Here is a 22,638-nt window from a genome sequence, read left to right as displayed (position 1 = left end):
ATGCGCTTTGCTGCGTTTTTTTATGCATTTTTTGCTCGTGCAGCTTTGGGGAATTTCGCAGGAGGCCGAAGCCCGGGGGGCCCGGAGAGACCCACTGACAGCTTTAGTTATTTGACGGGCTTGCCAGTGAAATATGTCAGTTAATATTTTGTTGTCGCCCTGCCAAGCAAGTCGCTCCGCGGCGTTGACAGGTATGCAATCGCATCAGTCGAGTCATCAGGCAAGCCACTGCAGTGGTGCCGAACCCATCCCGGCACTACGCCTGACACCGCGAAGTGCCACAAAAAGTTTTAATAAAAGGCAAATATTTGTCGAGGGACGCAGATACATATACGAGCTACGCAAAGGATTCAGATTGAGATGGAGATTGTGATGGAGATGGCGATGGCGGCCAACTAAATTGAAAGTAAACAGCAATCTATTTTAATGCGTACTGTCGGGATGGAGAGAGAGAGAGAGAGAGCGAGGCCCTTAACAATGCACGGCAACCCGAAAATCAGAACCTGCATCCGCCCCAGACCCGATCCCAGTCGCAGTTCCAGGGTGGCGGCACGTCTTGCACATAGAAAAGCATTTTCGCCAGCTTTAAGGATACATTCTGTGGGGGAAAATTCAAAATATTTCGTTGGGAAACTTTTAGGCAAAAGGCAAACAAAAGTTAATTAAAACCTTCTCGTTCTTGGCATGCTCCTTCGAGTAGAGTATCGTGCGCCCAGCGGGAAAGGGAAAAGCAAAAGAAAAGGTCACCGCACCCAAGCATAATTCCCATAAATTTTGAAGTCATCCTGTAAGCCTTTCAATTGGCGGTTTTCCTGCCATTTTCTGTTGCATTTTTAATCAACGAAAAGCGGCGGTGCACAGCAACCGATGCGATGCGATGCGAAACTTGTGGGCTAATCAATTGCAAGCCCTCGGAATCCCAAATTAAAAATTTAAATCACCAAATTCCACTCATTTTCATGAGCGTCTCGGAACAGCAGCGGTAGTGGAAAATCAGAAAAGCCACAGCGAAGCAAAAGTAAAAGATGTTCAAGGAGCAGCAGACAGAAGGCAGCCAGCAGCAGGCCAAAGGAGAATGGAAAATCATGGAATTTAAATTGAAATCGCAGTCGAAATAAAGTGAAATGAAGCGTTTAAGTTGTGTGTGTGCCACAGCCAAGAGAGAGAGAGAGAGTGAGAGAGAGAAAGTGCTCTCACACACACAGAGACAGAGTGAGTGAAAGTTAATGTGAAAGCGCTTGTTTACTCTGCGGCTTCTGAGGCAATCGCTGAAAATATTCGACTTGCAACTGAAGCGAAAACATTACCGTAGAGACCCAGACCCAGACCACAAGGAGGTGGCAGGGGGAGGGAAGGGCACAGCAGACAAAGCTAGAGGAAAGCCGGCAACGACTGGAAAAGTATACACACGAAAAGGCAGTCAGGCAGAGCATTCATCATTGCTTTGCTGTGGCACAAAGACAGTGGGATTTCGCTGGAAGGAAACGCGAGGCTGGTTTGGGTTTGGTTTTAGGGTTCCCGGGAACCAAATAAAGACGGATCTCGCTGCTGTTGTCATCGCTCAATCGATTCCGTTCGATTCGTGCCAAAATAAACACATGGAAATAATATTTCAGCCGGGGATTTACTTGTAAATTGTGAATAAATCAACGGCGCATACACACCTGCATAATCAGTGGGCTCTTATTTTTGGCACTGACAATGGCTGGCAATACTCTTTATTTGTAGAGTCTATTGGGTATCTTAAAGTCGGAAGAGCCCAACCTCGAGCATTCTTAATTCTTTTGCCAGAGCTGGGGCTTCCTCTTGTCGAAACTCGTTTCAATTACTTTGCTGTCGTTCGACTGAAACCGAAGCTGAGTGGAGCACATTTAAAACAAAGGCTTTGAGTATTTTGTTGGGGACTTAAGTCGAAGCAACTCACACGGAATAGCAGCTGTAATAAACCTAAATGCAACCAGCTATAAGAGCAGGTGAATGTCTCCCCCCGGATGTGAGTCGTTGGGTGATTTATGCCCTCGCGGCTGGGGGCCTCTGGGAGCCGCACGTACCGTGGACAAATCGATTTCTTATCACTGCTGCGGTACATTATGCCCCCTGGAATGGCTCAGATAAGGTTAAGGTGCTCCCCGCTCAAGTAAATACAATTTTAATTTAATTTTTAAGCACTGCCAGCGATTACGCGTAATTCAATCGAAATGAATGGCGGCAGGATGGAGCAGAGGAAGCCCCTGGAAGTCGGGGGCTGGCCTTTATCAGCGTTGCGCCAGCAAAAGTTGTTGACTTTTATGGCAAATGACTGGCGCAACAGCGCAGCGTCCGCGGAGTCCAGAGTTTCCCTCCATCCCTCCATCCAGCAGGGAGAAAGTTGGCCTCATATTTATTTTCATTTGCCGCGCAAGTTTGTCCACAGTCCACAGTTGCTGTTGTGGGAGCGGGTCTGCCTAGTTGCTAGCATTTTATATTTGTTTTAATTTCCTTGCCATTTCCTTGGCCACATTTGTCAGTCAAGGGAGGGAGCTGGTGGAGAGTCTGTGCAGCGGCCTTTTTGCTGTTTAGTGTTTATTACAGTTTACTGGCGCCCGTCGGCAGGAAGCTCCGTTACTTGCAACTTCCGCGCGGCATGGAGTGGGACGCGAATGTATCCTCCGCCATCCGTATCGAACGGAAACTCTCCGTCTAGTTGAATCACTCGTTCACGCGCGGAAACGGGCATTACTGCCACTGGCAGTCATTACGGGGTAGCTGCCAGTCGAGTGCCGTGCGGCTATTAAACATTTTATTGACTTCACATGCTTAACAGCCCGAAAAGGGAATTTATTACTCAACATTTTATTCGGCCTTGTCATACAAATGGGCAAATTTAAAGGCTTTAAGAGGCAGCAGCAGCAGCAGCAGCAGCAGCAGCTGCTGGAGCTGATGTGGATGGGGCTTGATCCTTTGAGAGGCGAGTGTTATGGCGGGATGCCATTCAAAACTTGCCGTGCAGGTGGCGGGCAGCACACGTGACCATCCCGGACATCAGCAGACGGGACTTACAATGTCCCTTGTTAATGGCATTTTATCGCCAATTATAAAAGCTGTCATTTCACCGTTTTTATCAGTGTGTTGTGTACAAAATAAGGTTCGAACAACGAAGGAAATGTGTTAACAAAGGACGCTGCTGACACGGGGGGAAGAGGGTAGGGTCGTGCGATGCTCGAAAATGCCAATCATGCAGGGACCAGGAGCAGGACCAGAGCAAGAGCAGTCGCCCTGTCCTGCCCTGGCCCGGCTGACATGTGGATAAGTGGGTGACTGGAATGACTGACTGGCTGACAGACGACAAACGACAGGGGACAGACGGGTGGGTCCCTCATAATTCATAAAGTGAACTTTATCCGCTTACAGGCGACGGTAACTGCAACTGCAGCTGGACAACAGCTTAAAGCTACTCCTCCGTACAATAAATGTAATTTATATTCCCCTTTCAACGAGTCCCTTGGCTAACATCACATTAATTCCGGAATAATGTGAGCACAGATCCTGCTGCTAGGGTATCTAAAGCATCGGCTTCCGCAGCTCCGCAGCAATTGCTTTACATCTGTTGTTCTTTTCCTGTTCTTTTTCTTTATTTGTGTGCGAGCGCACATGTAAATAAAAGCTGTTAAAATACGATAGTGTTGCCTATTAGCACAATAGGCCAACGCACACAGAGAAACAGAGAGAGAGAGCGAGAGACACAGCGGAGCTCTGGCAGACACGACAAGGGTCGACCGCATGCAAAGGTCTGGGGGGTGCAAAAAAACTGTATACGCCGTGTGGGTTGTGGGGAAGTGCACAGCACGCAAAGTGTAACCACAAACACGACAACGGAGGCGGCAACAAACTACAATCAACAACTACAGCAGGAGAAGGAGCAGGAGCGGCAGCAATGAGAGAAAGACACACAAGGAAACAGGGGGACACAGGGGGACACATGGAGAGGCAGTCAGACAGACAGACAAATGATATGTGTGCTGTGCCTTCTGCCACTTCTCTGGCCTGCTGCCTCCTGCCTGCTGCTTGGATGACTCGAGCGAGTGGCAAGCATAGGTTGTAGGTGCTGCAAATAGGATTGTGTTGGGTTGGGTTGGGTTGACTGGGCCTCCTTTTTCTCTCCGGTTGCCTTATTTATTTGCCTCTGTGACGGGGTTGTGTCGTAAGCGTGTGGCAAGTTTATGATCAGCCTGGGCCTGACGCACAGCATATGCCGGCAGTGCGGATACAATCACAGCAATCAGGGAGTGGCTGCCGCAGATGGCTGCCAGATTTTGCGAACCTGAGACACATTTCCGAGCCGATTTCCTGTGGCATTAGAAGTCAACGATCCGCCCACTTGTTGCCATCGATCGGGGGCGCCAGATAGGGTTCCTCGTTTTGTTATTTGCAATCAAAATTCCATTGATGGGACGCACTTAATTTTCTGGGCAGACCCCAGCCCTGCCACACGCTCGCAGCCGTAACAGGGATAACAAATGGGAGTGCTACATGCGGCATGTCCTGGCCATAATATCAAATCATATTTTAACGCTTATTCCCGCAACAACAAAGCAGCAGCCTCTGCTCTGGGCGATGCCCTGAAATTCCTTGGAGCAGCAACAATATCCTCGCTGGCATTTACTAATTTCATAATGCCAAATGAAATAAAAATGGCAGCAGTGTGGAACGGAGCGGATCCAAAGGAGGAAGGACGAAGAGTACTTTGTAGAAGCTGCAAAGGATTTATCGCGCTCTCTCAACGTGTGGTCAGAAAGGCATTGGCACATTGGATTTTCCTTCTTCTTTTTTTGGCCCGAATCAGACTCTTGTCGGCTGCAGCATTAAGCCTCAGCGAGCAGTCGAGGGGAAATCAAAGCACCGCATTGAGTACGCCATTTCCGGCTGTAAAAAGGGGGGAATGGGGTTACACAGAGACAGGGCCCACAATGGGAACAATAACTCAATAAAGCCTCGGCGCCGCCGGCACACAGAGCGCAAATGAGTGCAAGACGGAGCACAGCCCTCAGTTCCACACAGAGCTCCAACTTTGTCTCAGACACAATTTTATTTTTCGTTTTCCTTTTCGTTTCAGACATCCTTTCTGTTCTCCTTATCCCGCCTCGCACTGTCATCTGTCTTCATCGTCTGCGTGTTAATGAAAGACAAAGGCAGAGGCAGAGGCAGAGCCAAAGGCAGAAGCAATGGCAACGGCAATGGTGGTTGCCTGGCTCGTGCTTTTATGGCCCCACATTAAAGTGAACTGTAAAATGCGCTTCATTTGTAAAAATGAGCCATCGACATGGGGGCGGGGCGTATGTGTGCGCCAAAGTGCCAGAATTATGATGATTGACGATTATACACTCCACTCTGGTGAACGTAAAAGTCAGGCAGGGAGACTTTTTCCCTTTGGAATGCAAAATTAGATGGCAGAAGACTGAGTTTCTGGCTCGTGGCATTCCAAATGAGAATGCGACGCTATGAGATGCACAACTCAAAGGCTTAACCGGAATGAGTCACAGGAAAACAAGTGGCAACGGAATTTTTAAAAATGCTAAAAAGCCAGAAAATTAATATTTATAACATGGCCTCTGCCCAAATGTCAATGTGCACAATTTTAATTATGCACAAAAGACGGAAATTGGGAAAGGGTTTTGCGGCTGTCACTGCCGTCTCCCGTCTCCTGTCTCCTGTCTCCCGTCTTCCATCTCCTCACTTCCGTCTCAATTATGCTCCGGCAATTTTCACTTCGTTGCCGCTGTCAAATTTGACACGCCCTGCTTTACGGCTTGTTGTTTTTCATTTAAAATTTCTTCAATTCCATTTTTGGGCATATTTATGCATGTTTTGGTTCCCTTCTTCCCTGCTGTTCGCTTCTGTTCGTTGAGTTTTCTCTTATTCCCCCCTCGTTGTTGTTGTTTTTTTGCATTTACATTAAAAGGCTCCAAATGAGCGTAATTAAAATTGACCCAAGGGAGTAGCCGCCCCGGCAATAAAAAGTACGAGACTGAAACAGCAGCAGAAACTTTTGCATAATTAGCAGCGGGGGGGAAGAGCAGCAGTCAGAGTCTGCTCGTAGGAGTACATGAATCATCCTGGCTTTGGACGGGATTTATGAATGCTGAGAATTAAACTCATGTATGCGAAATTAAATTTGCCCCCCATTGAGCCAATGATACTCGAGAGTCACTCGACAGAGGAGCCAGGCAGCCAGACAGCCAGAGATGGTCGGGGGTCGTGTACTATTATAACAAAGTCCTGCCAATGCTCCTGCTGCTCTGTAGTCTGCGTCTCCCCCTCGGACTGTCTCATTTAATTTTAAACTTTTTTGATTTCTCTGGCGGCCGAATCCTGCTCCCCAACGACATGTGCGCCGAGCGAAAAAGTTGATTTGAAAGTTTTCCCCTAGCTGCAGCCGCACTTCGGTTCCAGGCCGGGACCCGTTCCAGCCTCTGTGCGAGAGCCAGCAAATTAAAACTACAAATTCATTTACGCAATGCAATTTCAGCTGGCAAATTCAATTGGATTGCACAAACGAGAGTTTATTCCGGCTCTGCACAGCTCTGGGGTAATTATGTTCACATTTAGTGCGCGATTATGGGACGGGCCGGGGCGGGGCACTGCAGCGGAAAGCAAATTAAAAACTTATTCATGTTTCGGGCAAATACGCAAATAAATGCAATTTCTATAATTTCTTTGCTGGACCGAGCCGACCTTTCTCTGTGGCCCACTTCACTTTATGTTTAATAGCATAAAATGGCCCACAAAACTGGAGAGGGCGCGGCGACATTTTGTGTAATTTATTTGGCCTACGGCCGCATCCGAGTTCCCTCCATTTTCCTTCTCTTTTTTGTCCTTCTTTGCCACGACGATGAGGCGCGCAAATACTTTAAGACGATTTTATGTAAATGTTTTTCGTGCTCATGTTTTAAGTGTGTTTGTGTCTCTCCGTCTTCGATGAGCAGACTGGCAGCAGGAAAAAAGGCAGAACAAAGGATGCTGCGGGATTTTGAACTCCCTCCGACTGCGACTCTCAGTCTCAGTCTCTGTCTCCGTCTCCGCCGGGGCTCTTTTGCCGTGTCTGTTCATTCGGAATTTTATTCAAAATGGATTATGCCTGCCGCCTGTTCGCTTCTTGCCGAAAAGCAGCACAACATGAAAATAATTCAGCACCATTTTCAGCACTGGTGTTGTTATTTTTTTGCCGCTGAATTTGTAAGTGTTTATGTTTATGCGACAAAGTGCCAAGGACCCGATCCGTATCCCGCTCCTGTCTTTTGTCTTTTGGCTTCTGGCTCCTGCTTCTCGCCGATAAAGCCACGGCCTTAACAAAAAACCTTTAAAGCGGCCGCTCAAAAGTTGCATTTAATGAATGGCAAAATTGGTATTTGATTCCGTCGTGGCCATAAATCTTCACACGGCCAACGGGCTCGGCTCCCATGTGTGTGCTGCTGACTCGACTGGCAATTATCTCACTTCTGCCAGTGTTTTTCAGTGTTTTTTCCTTGCACTTAAGTGGAAGTAAATCAATATGGCCGGCACGGTGGAAATTTACGACAAATAGCGCATTAAATTGAATTGCTAAATTTCATTTTATTGTCGAGGCGTGCAAGTGTTTGCTGTTGTCCTCGAGCTGGCGGAGATTCCTCTGTCAACTGCATAACTCTTTCGTTTATTAAACATTTCCTGCGTGGCGCCCAGACCCAGTCCCTGTCCCAGTGCCAGTCCCAGTCCCGGTCCCTGGCCGTGTATCGAACCAACAATGGAGGCGGCGCCAGACGACGGCGATGTGGATGTGGATGGCAATGGCCCTGACGATGGTGACAACGCCAGCTGGCGTGATAAGCCATTCATTACGATTATTATGGAGGAGGTGCCACACAGAGAGAGGATAGGGGCCGCCACACACGACATGTGTGCCGACGAGTCGAATATAAAAATACTGCTGATAGGAGTAAAAAATTGTCATACTCATTTATTTTTATTTACTGCGCGCAATTTGCACATAAAAGCCGAAAGCTAAAGCCAAAAGCCGAGCACCCAGCCCGTGCGAAAGGGTTGTCTGTGCTCGGTGCAAATCTGTGACTTTGACACAGCCGAAAAATATGGAAAAATTATGCGTGGCCATTAAAGCTGAGCGCGGCTAAACAGAGCAGTGCACGCCAGCCTCGATGCCGATGTCCCTCCCGATGTCAATGGCATTGTCAATATTTAAGTTTTGACATTGTTATGACAGTCAACCCCGGCACCGCCACGGGCACTGGTGCTGTCACCATCACCGACCCGCCCAGAGCAGAACCTTTTACCGGAACCGGCAAACGTTTTTGCGTGAAGTTAATTTATGGTGTTCATGTGTGCGCGCAAATGTTGTCATAAATGTCGAACGCTTTTTGCGGAGTTTTGCTAAAGAAATACGATAATATCGAACGGCGATTGCTTGTGGCTGGAGCGCATGAAGTTAACGGCAGTGTCCCCACAATACCCTTTAATTATGGGTAACCCCCTGTGAACGGTGACTGGTGACTGGTGGCTGGTGTTGATGATAGGGCTCCCTGGCAGCTCTGGCAGCTGGCCAAGTAAATCACGTAGGGAATCGCCTGCCGCATTGGCGCCAGTAAAGAGAGCAGCGAGAGGAGCCCGTATTTCATTTCATTTCGTTTCGTTTCATTTCCTTTAATGGCAAAATCACAGGACAAGAACTAAAGCGGCTGCGGGGCGTGTGCGCAATTTGTTTTATTTGACTTGAAGCGAAGGCAAATAGAAGGGGCAAAGGGTGGAGTGGGGTGCAGCGATGAAAGACAAGTTTATTTCCAGCTTTGACTTTGGAAAGATTCTCTTTTAATTTGGCGATTTTCCGCTTGTTTTGCCAATTAGGCGCCATTTGACTTTGCGATTCGTCCAACAGTCCACAAAAGTCCAGTCCGGGACTTGCGCCACGCCTTGTGCGGAATTCAGTCAATTCCATTCACCAATTCCAGCAGACTCTGGCAATAAATTAGCTTTGACCCTTTCAGCGGGCCAACGGAAATGGTTGTCATCAGCACATCGTCGGGTAGGGGTAGGGGCAGGGGCAGGAGCAGCCTACTTTGCGATGGCTCTTAATTCAATTAGAATCAGCGGAACTCCAGTCAATTGTAAAAGACCACACCCCACCCTCGACTTTTTGTTCAATTTATTTGGCCGAGTGTAAGTTTCCTTGTGGCTTGTGGCAGGCTCATAAATACGAAATCTGTTTCAATTTCCATTGGCCCGGGACCCAGAGCTTGCCTTGTTGGCATGGCTTAAAGCTTGTTTATGTTTCCCGCCAAGTGAAAGTTAATACGCGTGCGAAATCTTGAAGCGCTTTTCGCACGAGCAGAAGGCCAGAGCAGGAGCCCGAGCCCGAGACCGAGCCAGAGCCAGTGCCAGCGGCAACAAAAATAATGATATTAAACTTTAGCAGAAAGGAATTATATTTCATACGAGATGACATCAGCTCTCACACAGAGTTGCATTCCTACGCATGTGTACGCCTCATATCTGGAGCTGAAACTTTTGGGTTTCTTCTTTTTCGGGCAAAGTACTTTAGGCGATAAGAAAGCACAAAAACAAAAGTGAGTAACGGCACCCAGACGCTGTCTCGCTCGCACTCTCCCGCTCTTTGCCTCGCGGCAATGCTTGGAGGTGAGGTTGGGACTTTGCATGGGAATGGGAATGGGAATGGAATGGAATCTGCGCTGCTCTGCAGTTTATGGAATGCAATAAACAACTTTTCAGACAGCACCCCAGCCAGTGTGCAATGCAAATTCTATAAGCCAGCGGCAGAGCGCCGAGTCTTTAAGAAACAGTTATGAACGGCAGGGCAAAGCCAAGGAACAACCAAATAAAATAAATAAATAAACGCCAACCGACTACGCCTAAGAAGCCGCACAGCCAATGAAAGCCAAACAATTGACTGAGAACGCGTTCCTTTTCGCTCAACCAAAAAAGAGAGAATGAGGAAAGGAAAAATAATAATAATTCGGACACTAATCCGGGCTTAGAAACTTGGCTTTATTTTAATCAAACCGACAGAGCGAGCAGCACGAAAAGTTGCCCGAACAAAAGCGGCCCTGAGGCTGTGGCCAGAGAATGAAAGGAAGCCATTCCTGCCTCTCGTCGTGGCATACGCGCGCGACAGTCACGACAAAATCATGAGCGAGGGAGGGATAAGTCCTCATCTGGCTGTGGCATGGGCATGTCCAAGTGTCTGACTGCAAATGAAGTTCAGAGTTGTGGGCCCCCGACTTTAAGTTTCGGCTGGGGAGGCATGACAAATGCCAATGAGGGGCTGTGTTGCATATGCCTCGCACTGGAGGACCGCAAATGGTATACGTGCAACACTCGCAATAACGGGAGCCAGGCAACGGTCCCAAAGAGCAGCCGGAAAGAATTGCTCTGTAATTTAATTTAAGCAAGAACGGGGGTCCATCCGTGGCTGGGGCAGGCGCCAGTTAGTGGTGCGTGCGCCATAAGCTAGAATGTCAATATTTGCCTATGCCAAGCATTAAATGCCAAGGCATATGCCAGCTCGCCACTGCCACTGCCGGGATGCTGTGTGCCAAGCGGACATTCAAAGGAATGTGCTCTGCCGCCAGTTGTTTGGGAGATCCCGCTCCAGAAGCACAAACCCTCTTCGCTTTTTTTTGCCACATCCTATCTGGAAGTTCAGCAGCGATGAGTGCGCGGCAAGCGGAAATTAGCAAACGATTTGAGCGCCCACAGACGCAGACACAGCCAAAGGAGCGCCGCAGCCAGGCGAGTAGCAAACACAAGAAGGAAAAAATACAAACCCCTATTGAATGAATGTAAACGGGGGCGTGTGCTTGTTATTTGATTTTGTGTTGATTTTCTCTCGCTGCCTGGCATATATTTTCTTTAATAATTTCCTGTTATAAACAAATCAAGGATGTAATAACGCAGTTCAATGCGTAAATGTTGCCGTCTTCAGCTGCTCGAGCCCCCTTCCAGCTGCTTCAAAATAAAATGCCACTGATTATGATCTTAAGAGCCATCCCAGACCGTAATGGCCGAAAAAAGAGAAGCTGAACTTTTCAAACGATGTGGAGCCACACACAAACACACACACGAGTAGTGTAGAAGTATGCACAGGCACTAGAAACACACACACACACACATAGACCCACATAAGCAGAGGCATCTACAAGGCCTAAGCCCATTAGCTCACTGTTGTTGAACCTTTTTCCTACCCGTTAATCGTATAGCCAAAAGGGGTATATTGTGTGCCTGGAAATTTATACAGTAAACAAAGGGCAACAAATTTTTTCTAGCCATCAAACTCTGCGAATACTTTGGTGTAAGTTTGCGCTTTGTTCTTTACTTTTCTGTGGAGTTGCAGTGCCAAGTAAAACCCCACTACTGGGTATCATTGTGTCTGATTGCCCAACTGCCTCGTACTTCGTTTCGTTTTGAAACTCTTTGGGACTCTGGCATTTCTTTGCCTTCTTTTGCATGAAAATGCTACCAACAAAAAACAAGAAGAATGTAAAATACTTCAGCTAACGTAAAGGGCTACACAGAGAGCACATAAACATGCACAGCTACGATGGCAGCTGTAAGTACAGAAGCAACAAGAACAACCAGACTGAAGGCAGGGCAGAGCAGAGCAAGTCAAGTGTATGAAATGTAACAAAGACCTAACGAGAATTACAGTCTCACAAACACACACACACACACACACACTGAGTCACACATATGTGAGGATATTCTGAGGCTCCTGCACATGTACGAAATAATGAGAAAATATCAAAAGTGCCCAGGCTCACGCACACTTTGGACCGAGCCCGAGCCTCAATGTCAACTTAAAGCTCTGGCAGCCGAGCCATGCCGCTGGCCAGGACATTGAGGATGAAAATAGGCACTGGGAAGGGCAAGGACTATGCCAGAGGACCACCGTCGAAGGGTGACTGTGTGACAGGGTCGAGATGCTTTTCACTCTGCAGTTTTTCTCTTAATTTCCTTTAAAGTGCCTGGCAAAAACTGACGCTAATGAGCTACTTAGGCAATGACTTAAGTCGTCATTGTGCGGGCGGTCGGGTGGCTGGCATTACATTACACATACGCACCACCGTGTTGTCCCGGCTACACATTTTGCCAGAGGCAATTTGAGCTGACGAAAACGAAACTGCCGCCAGACCCTAATTGCCTTGACACTGCCACAAAAGCTGCTCCATCTCCCCCGGAGAATCTTCGGTTTTTGTTTCAACTACTTTGATTTGGGCATAAACCTTCGCATTCTCCGTCGGATTTGATGAAAGTTCTTTGAGCCAAAAGCCGATTGTTGCTCCATTGTGGGAGTTGCCTTTTGTCCGATTATATGCCGGAAAATGGTTCATAATATTCGATTAATATTTCAATAAAGTGCTTGCCCCTTTACGGATTATAATAACAAGGTCCATTGTGGCAGCGCCTGTCCAACCCGACCCGTCCCGACCCTTTGGCGCCGACCACAAAAGACCTCATTGCGGCACAATGGGACGTGCTTCGGCACAGCTTGAGTCTGTTTGCATTGTGAGTGAATGGGAACGGATGGGGCATTGCATAATGTACGAGTAGTTACCACGAATTAAGCGTTCTTTTTATACACATTCGTGTATTTTTTGGTAGATTGCTTGGCCCAAAACGAGCCACTTCCATGCCCAAATTGCACTCATTTCGCTCGGAGGCTGACGAACAATGGGGGCTGATTTGCATGCCACGGGGGCTCTCGCCGCAGGCATTATTAGGAATCCAAAAATAACACGCACTCACAGTAGAACTCGTACTCCCACCAGTCCCCACGCACAATTAGAGACACCTCATTAGGCCGCGCATTAATCAGGGAGCGCAAAACTTTCACCGCCCTCCCCTGCGGGCGGCAGCTGATGCTGATGTCAATTAAAATGTGCCTGTCAAAATATTTGCACACCCACACACAGGCGCACATATGGAAATCAACAACCCGCGTGGCCTTTCCCATTCCTCTTCCTCCCCATAAATAGTTCAATGGCTAGACAATGTCGAGAGCAGAGGCCTCTCCTCTCGTCTCCTCTCTCTCTCACTCTGCCTCTTGGCTGAGCAAAATCAGCGTCATCGCTCTCTAAAATGTTCCTTTATTAATTAAATCGAGCAGGCAAGTGTCAAATCAGCGCATCGCTGTGCACCACCACCTCCCACGGCCTCCTGCCTCCACACATGACACCAAAAAGTTGTCTATGCCCTTACAGTTGGGTATTTTGATTGTGTGCAGAGGGAAGAATTTTCAGATAATAATCGCTGATAATAATTATCCAAATAAAGAGAAACTTCCCATGACTTTTCCTGCAAGAAGTTAGTAATAACTTATTCCCCAAGTTCAGCTAATTTCGGGGAAGAGTATCTGCTGCTGCGACCTTTCTGGCCGCTTTCCCCTTCCTTTTTTTGCTGGTGTGCGGCTTGTATTGCGGTTCAATGTGCCGCCGCCGCGCGGCGACGACGACGACGGCGACCTACAACATGTCAACATGGTGTCATAATTAAAATGTTCACCAGGCCATGCCACTCTGCCACCGCACCTCTCCTTACCGCCCCCCACGGACAGGGGACAACACCCGACAACAGGCCATTCGATTCGGCTGCAAATTGGAGGTTTTTGATGGCAGCCCTGAACAAGGGCAATGCCGACAGGCATTTCCTTTCCCGAAATCCACCGCCTGCCATCCTCTGTTGGCCGGGAGACATTTTTAATGATTGGTCGAGCGATGAGGCCGGGCAGGGAGACGGCTACGAGTATCCGTGTCGATATGGCTAGTTAGCTGATTGGTTTTGGCGGTTTGTTCGCCTCCTCCGACATTTGTTGGGCCAAAAGGGTGGCCAGCTAATTGGGCCTCTGACGCTAAATGAGATAAATGATTGAATGTGATGGAGGGAATGGGGAATATGGCTCCAGGTGGCTGGAGGTAATCCATCCCCTTGGGCGCTGGTCAAACACACTAATTTCAGTTTATATGCAAAGTTGGCCATCGAAATTATAAATTGTCATACGGCTGGTGGTTTGGTTTGGTTCTCGCAAAAACATGGCTGTTCATTATGCCCTGAGGCTGCCAACAAGCTGGTCCTCAGCTCACTCCCCCGATAGAACTTTATCCGGGCCACTTAGGCTTGATTAATGTGCCAGCATTTGCCGGTCCGGTCCGGTCCGGTCTGTGATGCCCATAGTCCACCAGTACCAGTACCAGTCTCTGGCCGTAAATAAAAACATTCAACATTCTCCCCACTGCCCCGCAGCTCGTCGTTTTATTGTCTCAAGGTTAATTTGAATGGCAAACTTTACGTAAGCATTCTTCTATATAAAGATACTTTATTTTTTGCCCGCCCGTCGCACACTCTATTATTATTTCTGCTTCTCCACAGGATATTGTCCAGTGTCCAATGAGAGTGTGTGTGTGTGTGGCGGTAACACACAGCGAAACAAAAAATTAATCAAAAATTCTGGAGACAGGCGAGATTCAGATACAGATACGGATACTCTAGAGGTCTGCCACGGGCTATTTGCATTTTCGATTTTGCTGGCTCACTCTCTCTGTCTCTGTCTCTGTCTCGCTCTTGCTGTTACTTTTTCGTGCTACGCATATATCATGATTGCAATAAATAATATTGTGGTTTAACCCACCACTGACCACGGGACAGGGCGAAATATTTTATTTAATTTTTTACACACTTTTTTGTGGTGCAAAATTCCCAATTTAAACGCTTTAAACGCTCGAAATGTTGCTGTCAAAAGTGCGGTGTGGTCTAAGAGGGAATTCCTCGGGGGGCGGAGGGTCAGTCACTGTGATTGAATGTTTCCCTGTCCAGCAGTGACTGACTGACTGACTGGCTGACTGAGTGCATCGATTCGTTTGAAGGACGTTTTCAATTTGTGGCACAATTTAAAGAATTTTTCGAAAAACAGAGGCAGCGCCAAAATGGCTCCAAGCCGAATGCTGGCAAGACAGGCGTGCGGCAGTTTGTGGCAGCCACAGAGGGGAGGGGAAGTTTGTTGTGTGGCCCCTGCCAAGGAATTTCTCTTGTGAATTTTCCAGCTAGTTTGTTACGCTGTGCCCCTGCCACGCTGCCAAAGCTCAGCATGGATGTGTGTATCTTTTTGGTTGTTTCGCCATGTCCCACCACATATTCAAATTCAACAACTGGCAGAAGACCCGCATGATAATGCGCATATTTCTATGGATTATGGCCTACTTTTTGGGGTAGGCTTGGGCCCAGAGCAAGCTCCCACTCCATTAGGGATGGGGGTGGGGTGGAGAATTAGATACTCTCGGGGAATGTACCCGCTCAAACTCATACTCGTATGCATAAATATCTCAGCCTTTATTCTCTGCGTGACTTGCGCCAACGAGCGGCAAACCCGGCACCGAACGATCTGACAATTGTTCCAAATTTGCATAGAAAGAGGCCGCAATTTCTGCGCTTTGCATATTTCTATCCGCCGTTCCATCGGCTACATTTGAGCTGTACCCCCAGACCCGTTCGCTTTATTGTTTGCAAATACAAGTGTGTTCATGGAGGCGTTTCGAGTACGAGTTGGGGCAACAATTGCCATCAATTGGCGTCAATTTTGCATTGAATATGACTGCACTTACCTCGCACTTGGGCAGCGGTCCCTCGGGCATCTTTACCTTCCACCCGAGCAGCGGTGGGATGCAGATGAGTGCCGACATAATCCACACCGCCGTAATCATGACAGCGGCACGGGCCGGCGTCCGCGACTTCAGATAGTCGACGGCCTTGGTGATGCTCCAGTAGCGATCGAGCGAGATGAGGCAGAGGTTCATGATCGAGGCGGTGCAGAGCAGCACGTCCATCGCGGAGTGAATGTCGCACCACCAGCTGCCGAAGATCCAGTAGCCCATCAGCTCGTTGGCCAGCGAGAAGGGCATTATGATGAGGCCCAGAAAGAAGTCGGCCACCGCCAGCGAGGCGATGAACCAGTTCTGTATGTTCTTCAGCGACTTCTCCGTCGCAATGGCGATGATCACCAGCATGTTGCCCACCACAATGATGATCATTAGAATGGTCACAATGATCGAGGCAATCACTATGTGCGTGAGCGTGTACCCGCTCGGATAGCGGCCATCCCAATGCACCTCCGTGACATTGCTGCCGTTGCCCATGAGGCCGTAGCCCCCACTCAGGTTGCCCGCTCCGCCGCTCTGGTTGTAGTAGCTGCCCGCCAGCTGCAGGGTGCTGTTGTAGAAGCTGCCATTCAGCAGGTATATCGTGTCGTTCACATTGATGTACCCCGCACCCGATCCCGTGGCGGACTGGTCGAGCAGGCCCGGCACCGTCAGTTGGCCATCTACGGTCAGGAGCGGGGGATTGAGGGTGTCCGGGTATCGCGTGCCGTTGGGTGGCCCGCCTGTGGCTGCTGTGGAACTGGTCGTGAACACGGCCAGAAAGTCGTCGGTGCTGATGTTGCCCGTGTTGATGTTGGCATTCAGCCTGCTGTAGTCCATGGCTGCCTTTGGTCTGGTCTGTGCGATCTGCTATAATCCTAACTCTAGGTGTGTGTGTGTGTGTTTAGCTATGGCTAATCTCTATAGTCTGATTGGTCCCATGCTGCCGTCCATTCGGCTGCTCGTATTTATAATTAAATTTGCTTACGCGCGAAATTCCAATTGAAGAATTCTCGCATGTGGTGGTGGTGGTGGTCGGTGATCGGCTGCTCTGTCTCGTTCCGCTCCAACACCCAATTAACCCTAATAATTTATTTAATTCCTAGCATTAGCAATATTTTCTAGCGATTATTTCGATTTTTTAATACCCGTTTTGCACCGAAACTCGTGTGTGGCGTGTAGAACGCGCGCGCGCTTCTCTTTTGCCTTTTGTTTTTTTGTTTAAGTTATGGTTTTCTTGGCTTTTGTTTTTGTTTCTTTAATCAATTATAGTCTACAGCACATGTACAGTATATACAGTTTACACAGATACGGGTACGAATACGATTAGGACTACGGACACGGAAACGGACACAGATACAGACACGGACACGGACACATGACAGAGACGAATAGGAAAAGAACTGGCTATGTACAAGTGGGGGGCATCCTCGCTGGACTTCTGCTGCCACTGGCGGGACACGATCCCATCGATCCAATTGACTGGCTCTGGCTCTGGCTCCACTGCCCTTCGCTCTCCTCACATTGCGCTGGCTGCCGGGTCATCCGTCAGATAGTCTGAGGCAATATTTTTAATTCAAAAAGTTCTGACCGAATGTTTTTGGCGCACTCACTGCCAATAAATCGCGCGGATCGCTGATCGCTGATCGCTGATAGATGAGGCGATGATGGATGATCCGTTTGCGGTCTGTTTTTCATTCACTCGTTTTCTCTGTTTATTTACACACAACGCGCGACCCGCGAATTTCACTCTCTGTGTCGGGCGTGTTTTCCCGCTCGATGCTGGCGCTGGCTATGGAGAACTGTTGCCGTGGCGGCTGCTGTGGTTGGCTCTTGGCTTTATCGGCTACTTTGCCAATTGGCGCGCCCGGGACACGTTCGCACCGCTGGAACTGCACATCCTAACTGAACGGCATCCGCTGGCGCTGCCACTGACGGACTTGCTACCAAAAATGGCATCCACATGGGAGGCAGCAAGGGGCTGTCTTCGGTCGTTCGTTGCGTGCTGTCGTCGTGCGCAGCGCTTCCATCGTTCCGCTGGGAAATTCTCTCTTTCTACCTACTGCACGACTGAGTGAGTGAGAGTGTCTCTCTTTTGTTCTTGTTGTGGAGACAGTTGGGTGTATGCGATTCTCATTTATGCATTGCTCTGGCATGGGTTGCTTTGTTTACGTTTCCCATTTGTGAGTGTTGCACTCGTAATAGTTGTTGTCCCCCGATCGCTTGTGTGGGGTAAATTCTCGAAGTAGACCTTTAATCAACAAAAGGTGCACCAATATTTGCTTTACAAATTGGCAAATTCCTCATATCCCAAGGTAATCATAATAATCTCCTCTGGATTATAAATTTTCAACGCAATTGAATACCAATTGAGATTATTTTTCGACCATATGTACTCCTATAGTTTTCTTTTCTAGCTTTTGGTACTAAATACTATTAGGTGAAAGTTTTATTATTCGATTTGATTAATGATAGCTAAAGAGAGATGCAAATTTATTTAAAATGGACTAACATTTATCTAATTTCTGGAATATTATTACCCACCGTTTCCCTAATCCCATTATTCGACTCCTCTTAACTTTCAATTAGACGATTCAATTTGTAAATCGAAGTGCACATTGGCTCTGCCGCTGTTCGTTTGTTGCCACTACGCCGACAGGTTCCACAAGTGCACGGCAAGTGGGACATTTTCGCCCCTCTCTCTCGCAGCGGGGAAATATTCTCTCTCTGTTTCGTTTCCCACTCGTTCCGCCCGCCCGCCGTCACAGTGTTGCGCTCTGTTGTGCTTTGTTTGTCCCTCTGTCCCAGTGCCCTAAACCAAAAACCAAAACTTATTTTTGTGGCAGCACTTTTCACGTTTTTCATTTCGTTTCTTTGCGTGAAATAGGAAGGGGAGGCGAGGTACAGGGCCCTCCTCCTCTTCCTCCATCTGATGCCCGTTTCATATGTTTGTTGAGGACTGCTGCGACCATGTGTGCGGTGCGATGCTACCTTTTGTGTACATTTTCGTTTTAACCCACATACGGGCTGGGCCTTTGTTTCCACGGTAAATGTTGGTCATGCTCGCCTTTAAATACTTCTCACGCCTGTTAAAGTCCCGGCCCGTGCCCGTGCCCGTGCCCGCCCCCCGGCCCGTCTCAATAAAAGCGTAATGAAGCTATCCATCCGCGAAAGGTGTGCGGGCGCATTGAACACGAATACGAAAGGGCAGGCATCTTCGGCATCCTCGGCAAGGAGCCAACACAGCAGCCAACATATCGGGCATATTATGCGCGATAGTCACGTCTGTTGGGCACATAATTGAAAAGCGGACTTGAGCGTATCAATCGTACAGGTTGTTGCTTCCGTTGTTGCTCTTTCTGCCGATGGAGCAATGAAATCAGCTAGAAATTATGATAATGAAAAAGCCAAGCACAAGGAGAAGAGCAAAAGGAATGACAGTCTCCCTTTTTGTTTTATGGACCGACATGTTGTATGGGCGCTTGAGTTATTTGATTATGTTAAGCATACGTCTTGGCGCTGCCTCGCATAATTTCAAATTACACGCAGCACACATCAGTTCAGCCTTCGCGCGAGAGCATCAACATAATAAATCCGAAAGGGCCGTCGCCTGACAAACAAGCTAAGACCGACCCCGACATATAGATACGCGCACACACACGGACATACACACATGTGCTTGCACAGTGGAGTGACAAATGCCGGAAACAACAAGCGACAGCAGTAGCAGGAACAGCAGCAGCGACAGGCAACAGCAGCAGCAACAGCAGCAACAAAACAGCGGGGCACTCATCGTCAATGCATGGGAGAAGATTGCTTGTCAGGCTCTGATTATATTAACTGCCTACGAAGGTGTGCGACAGATTGCGACCAGCTAGCAGTATGCACGGTCTGCCAGAGATGAGAAGAGCTTTGAGAGTTTCCGAGAACGGGATGGATAGACCCGGACAGTGGCACTCTTCCATGAGAGTCGCCTGGCTCTTTGCCTCGGCTTTACGATCCGCTTTGATGGCTGACATTTAATTGTTTTCCTGTTTTCATTTGCCAATAAAAAACTACTCGTATATTGAATATAAAATGCAGCAAGTAAAAACTTTCCCGGGGTGATCAAATCACGGCCATCACAAGTGACGTCGCCAAGCATCTGCGACAAGTCCTGACTCAGCTTATAGTTTCCGTTGCTCTCCAGCTCGGTTGCCCCGGGTGTCGAAGATAAGACGCAAATCTCGAATGCGCATACATTAAATTATATGCACATGCATCACGAATAGAGTGGAGTGAAGGGGAGGGACTGTTGCATGCATCTAGCTGGTGGCAGCAGCACCAAGCACGCACTCCAGCCAGCGTTGCTAATGGGTGTGGCAGCTCTGAATGGCATGGCATGGAACTGCATTCCTTCTTTTGTTGCAAGCCATGCTAAATCTACTTTTAATTCGCCGCACGTTGTCCATAATGAAATCGGATTTGTGGGGCGCACGAGAATTGGAAGTGCTGAATGGGGTGCTGCGGCTGTTTGTGAGCGGGAAAATAGAGCAAAGCACGCCGCTGCATATCCAGGACCCATAAATCGAGCACTCAGCACTCTCCACCGAAATGGGCCATGGCCACAACTGTAGGGGGCGGTCCCAAAAAATGTTTGCGCTTCCTGCAGCAGGACGGATAATGCCCCCGTAATTCAGGAACGTTCCCAAATGCAACTCGCTAATGGCAGCAAATATATTATGTGCGCTTATCATTCGCATTAGCTGGCAAAATTGTTGCTAAAAGATTTTAGACGGTGGAATGGTAAATGGCAGCAGAAGCAGCAGCATCTAGCAGCGAGGCAGGAAATTGTGCCACTCATACGCACCGTGGAATCGTCTGCTGCATTACCTTAATTTAAAAACTCGCTGGCATCAAACATTGTACAGGCAGGCAGTGAGGCAGTCAGGCGGCATTCAGGCGGCATTCAGGAAGGCAGACAGCTCGATGGCCGTGTTTTAGTTTCATTAGCCCGGCTGAGAGCACATTTATCAAGCTGTCAGCGTCAATTATTTATATCCAACTCGGAGCTGGCAACACGAGCAGTGAATATTACATAAATATTACCAACAATAGCGGACAACAAACAACTTACAAAAGTGCGGAAATAAGTGCGTTTGATCAATCCGCATTTGGCATTAAATTAAATGGCAATCGGCTCGCGTTAAATAGGCTACAAAATTAAATTTATTACATGGCATTCCATCCGTGCGACCCCCATCGCATTTATTGCCAAACAATTTAAAGTTTTCATTACATCGCTGGGTCCAGCAATTAGCCAACAAGAGCCGGCCAACATGTGCCGACAATGACTACCAAACGAAGAGTGTAGCCCTGTTCCTATTCCGACATGGCAGACCTTGTTAAATGCGCCTCAGTTAGTTCAACATAGTGGGAATCTGTAGCCAACATTAGCGCAGGAAGTGCAGAGCTGGTTGAGATTGTATTCACTCGGTACGAGCTGAGATCTTTCACGTTTGAAGGCGCACGACAAGGCCAAAATTTCTCTGTTTATTAAAGGCAAGTTGTCATGAAATTTATGTGTCTAATTACTTGCACTTTTTGTGTGCGCTCATTTGGCCAACTCTTGGCATCATTTATTGTTTTTATGTATACAGAGAACGTTTTATTGACACGAGAGCCGAGAGTCGACTGCCGACAGTCGATTGGCTTCGCGTCTGGCCCTGAAATTCAGTTTCAGTTTGAGCGCTCGAGCTCGAGTCAATAAGGCAGCGACAACTCAAAGGACCTGCCAAAAAGGGAAAGCTGTCATTAATCTTTTTCCAGCAAAGTTGTGCAGCTAATTGCGCCATTTTCATACGTCTAGCCTTCACTCAGGGTCATTTGGCTGCCATTCCCAAAACTCTCTTCATATTTTCCCTCGGCCAATGACCCATTCCTGGGCATTCGAAAGACCTGCAACCTTAAGGGCTTGAATATTCATCTAGAACTTTGTAGCAAATGGAACTTGTGCGGGGGCCTTGCCCAGGTAGAATAATCGGGACTATTTATGTGGCTCGACTGAAATTTGCCTACACATTACACTTTTTCAACATTCCTTTAATTAGCTCCTGCGCCAGCAACAAAACAAAAAGTTGCCAACAAAAGCAGATCGGCAGAATGGTGCAAAGCAAAGCGAGAAACAAAAAACAAAGTTGTGGTGCGATAGTCAGTCGGGGCGCGGCTGCTGGTGGGTGTTGGGTTGACGAGGGGACGGCTGATGGTTGGTGGCCTTCCTTTTTGTTTGGGGAAAACGCACCGCGAGCCATGAACACGCTTGGACTTGCAAATAATGCCAACGTTGAAACGGGAAACGAAAGGAGACGCAACGATGAAGGACTGGTTGAGAGAGACTCCTGCTACAGTTATGCCTTTTGCCTCGAGGCTCGGCCGCCTGACAGCCCCTACCCCTCAGCCCTCAGCCCTCGGCCCTCAGCCAACTCAGTCATGAACAGTTTTGCTGTGCCGTGCGGCGCTGCGCTTCCCTTTGGCCCATTTTATAGTTCTTCCTCTCTCTGGCATTTTTGCTCTTGTTTTATGTACACATTTTTGGAAGCTTGCACAAAAATTTGCTACACAAAGCGCCCGCGGCGCTGTAGGAAACACAAAACCCCATGACTTAATTAGAATGTTGTGTTGCCACTAATGTTGACGCAGCGCTGACACACGAAATGCATTTGAGCTGTAGCAACTTATCGCTGAAATTACACAAAATGAATCGGATAATTATGCTACAACATAGAAAAGCAACCTAGAATAATTGTACTTAGGTAAGATCTGGAAGGTAAGATTAGGCTCAAACCCACAGGCAAGTGGGATGCATGTGGGGGGTTTAAGGTTTGCTAAGTGATGAAATATAAAGTAAGTGCTACAAGCAATTTAATTGAATTCGTCGTCTGCTCTCTCACACAAGCTTTTACGCCGGAGGGTGGATTGAAACTCGCTTTGG

General features: G+C 48.1%; 1 protein-coding gene across 2 annotated transcripts in view; it reads right to left on the bottom strand.

The window, feature by feature from the left end:
- Positions 1 to 16,508, bottom strand: part of LOC117899532 (alpha-2 adrenergic receptor) — a 43,024-nt gene extending 26,516 nt beyond the window's left edge. For both annotated transcript variants that reach the window (XM_034809601.1, XM_034809602.1), the window contains exon 1: positions 15,636 to 16,508. In XM_034809601.1, coding sequence (XP_034665492.1) covers positions 15,636 to 16,508 — 873 coding nt within the window. The remainder of the gene's footprint in view (positions 1 to 15,635) is intronic.
- Between the last annotated feature and the right edge of the window lie 6,130 nt (positions 16,509 to 22,638).

Source organism: Drosophila subobscura, chromosome O (genome assembly GCF_008121235.1).
Source record: "Drosophila subobscura isolate 14011-0131.10 chromosome O, UCBerk_Dsub_1.0, whole genome shotgun sequence".
NCBI classification, from domain to species: Eukaryota; Metazoa; Arthropoda; class Insecta; order Diptera; family Drosophilidae; genus Drosophila; species Drosophila subobscura.
This window is presented reverse-complemented; position numbering and strand designations above follow the sequence as displayed.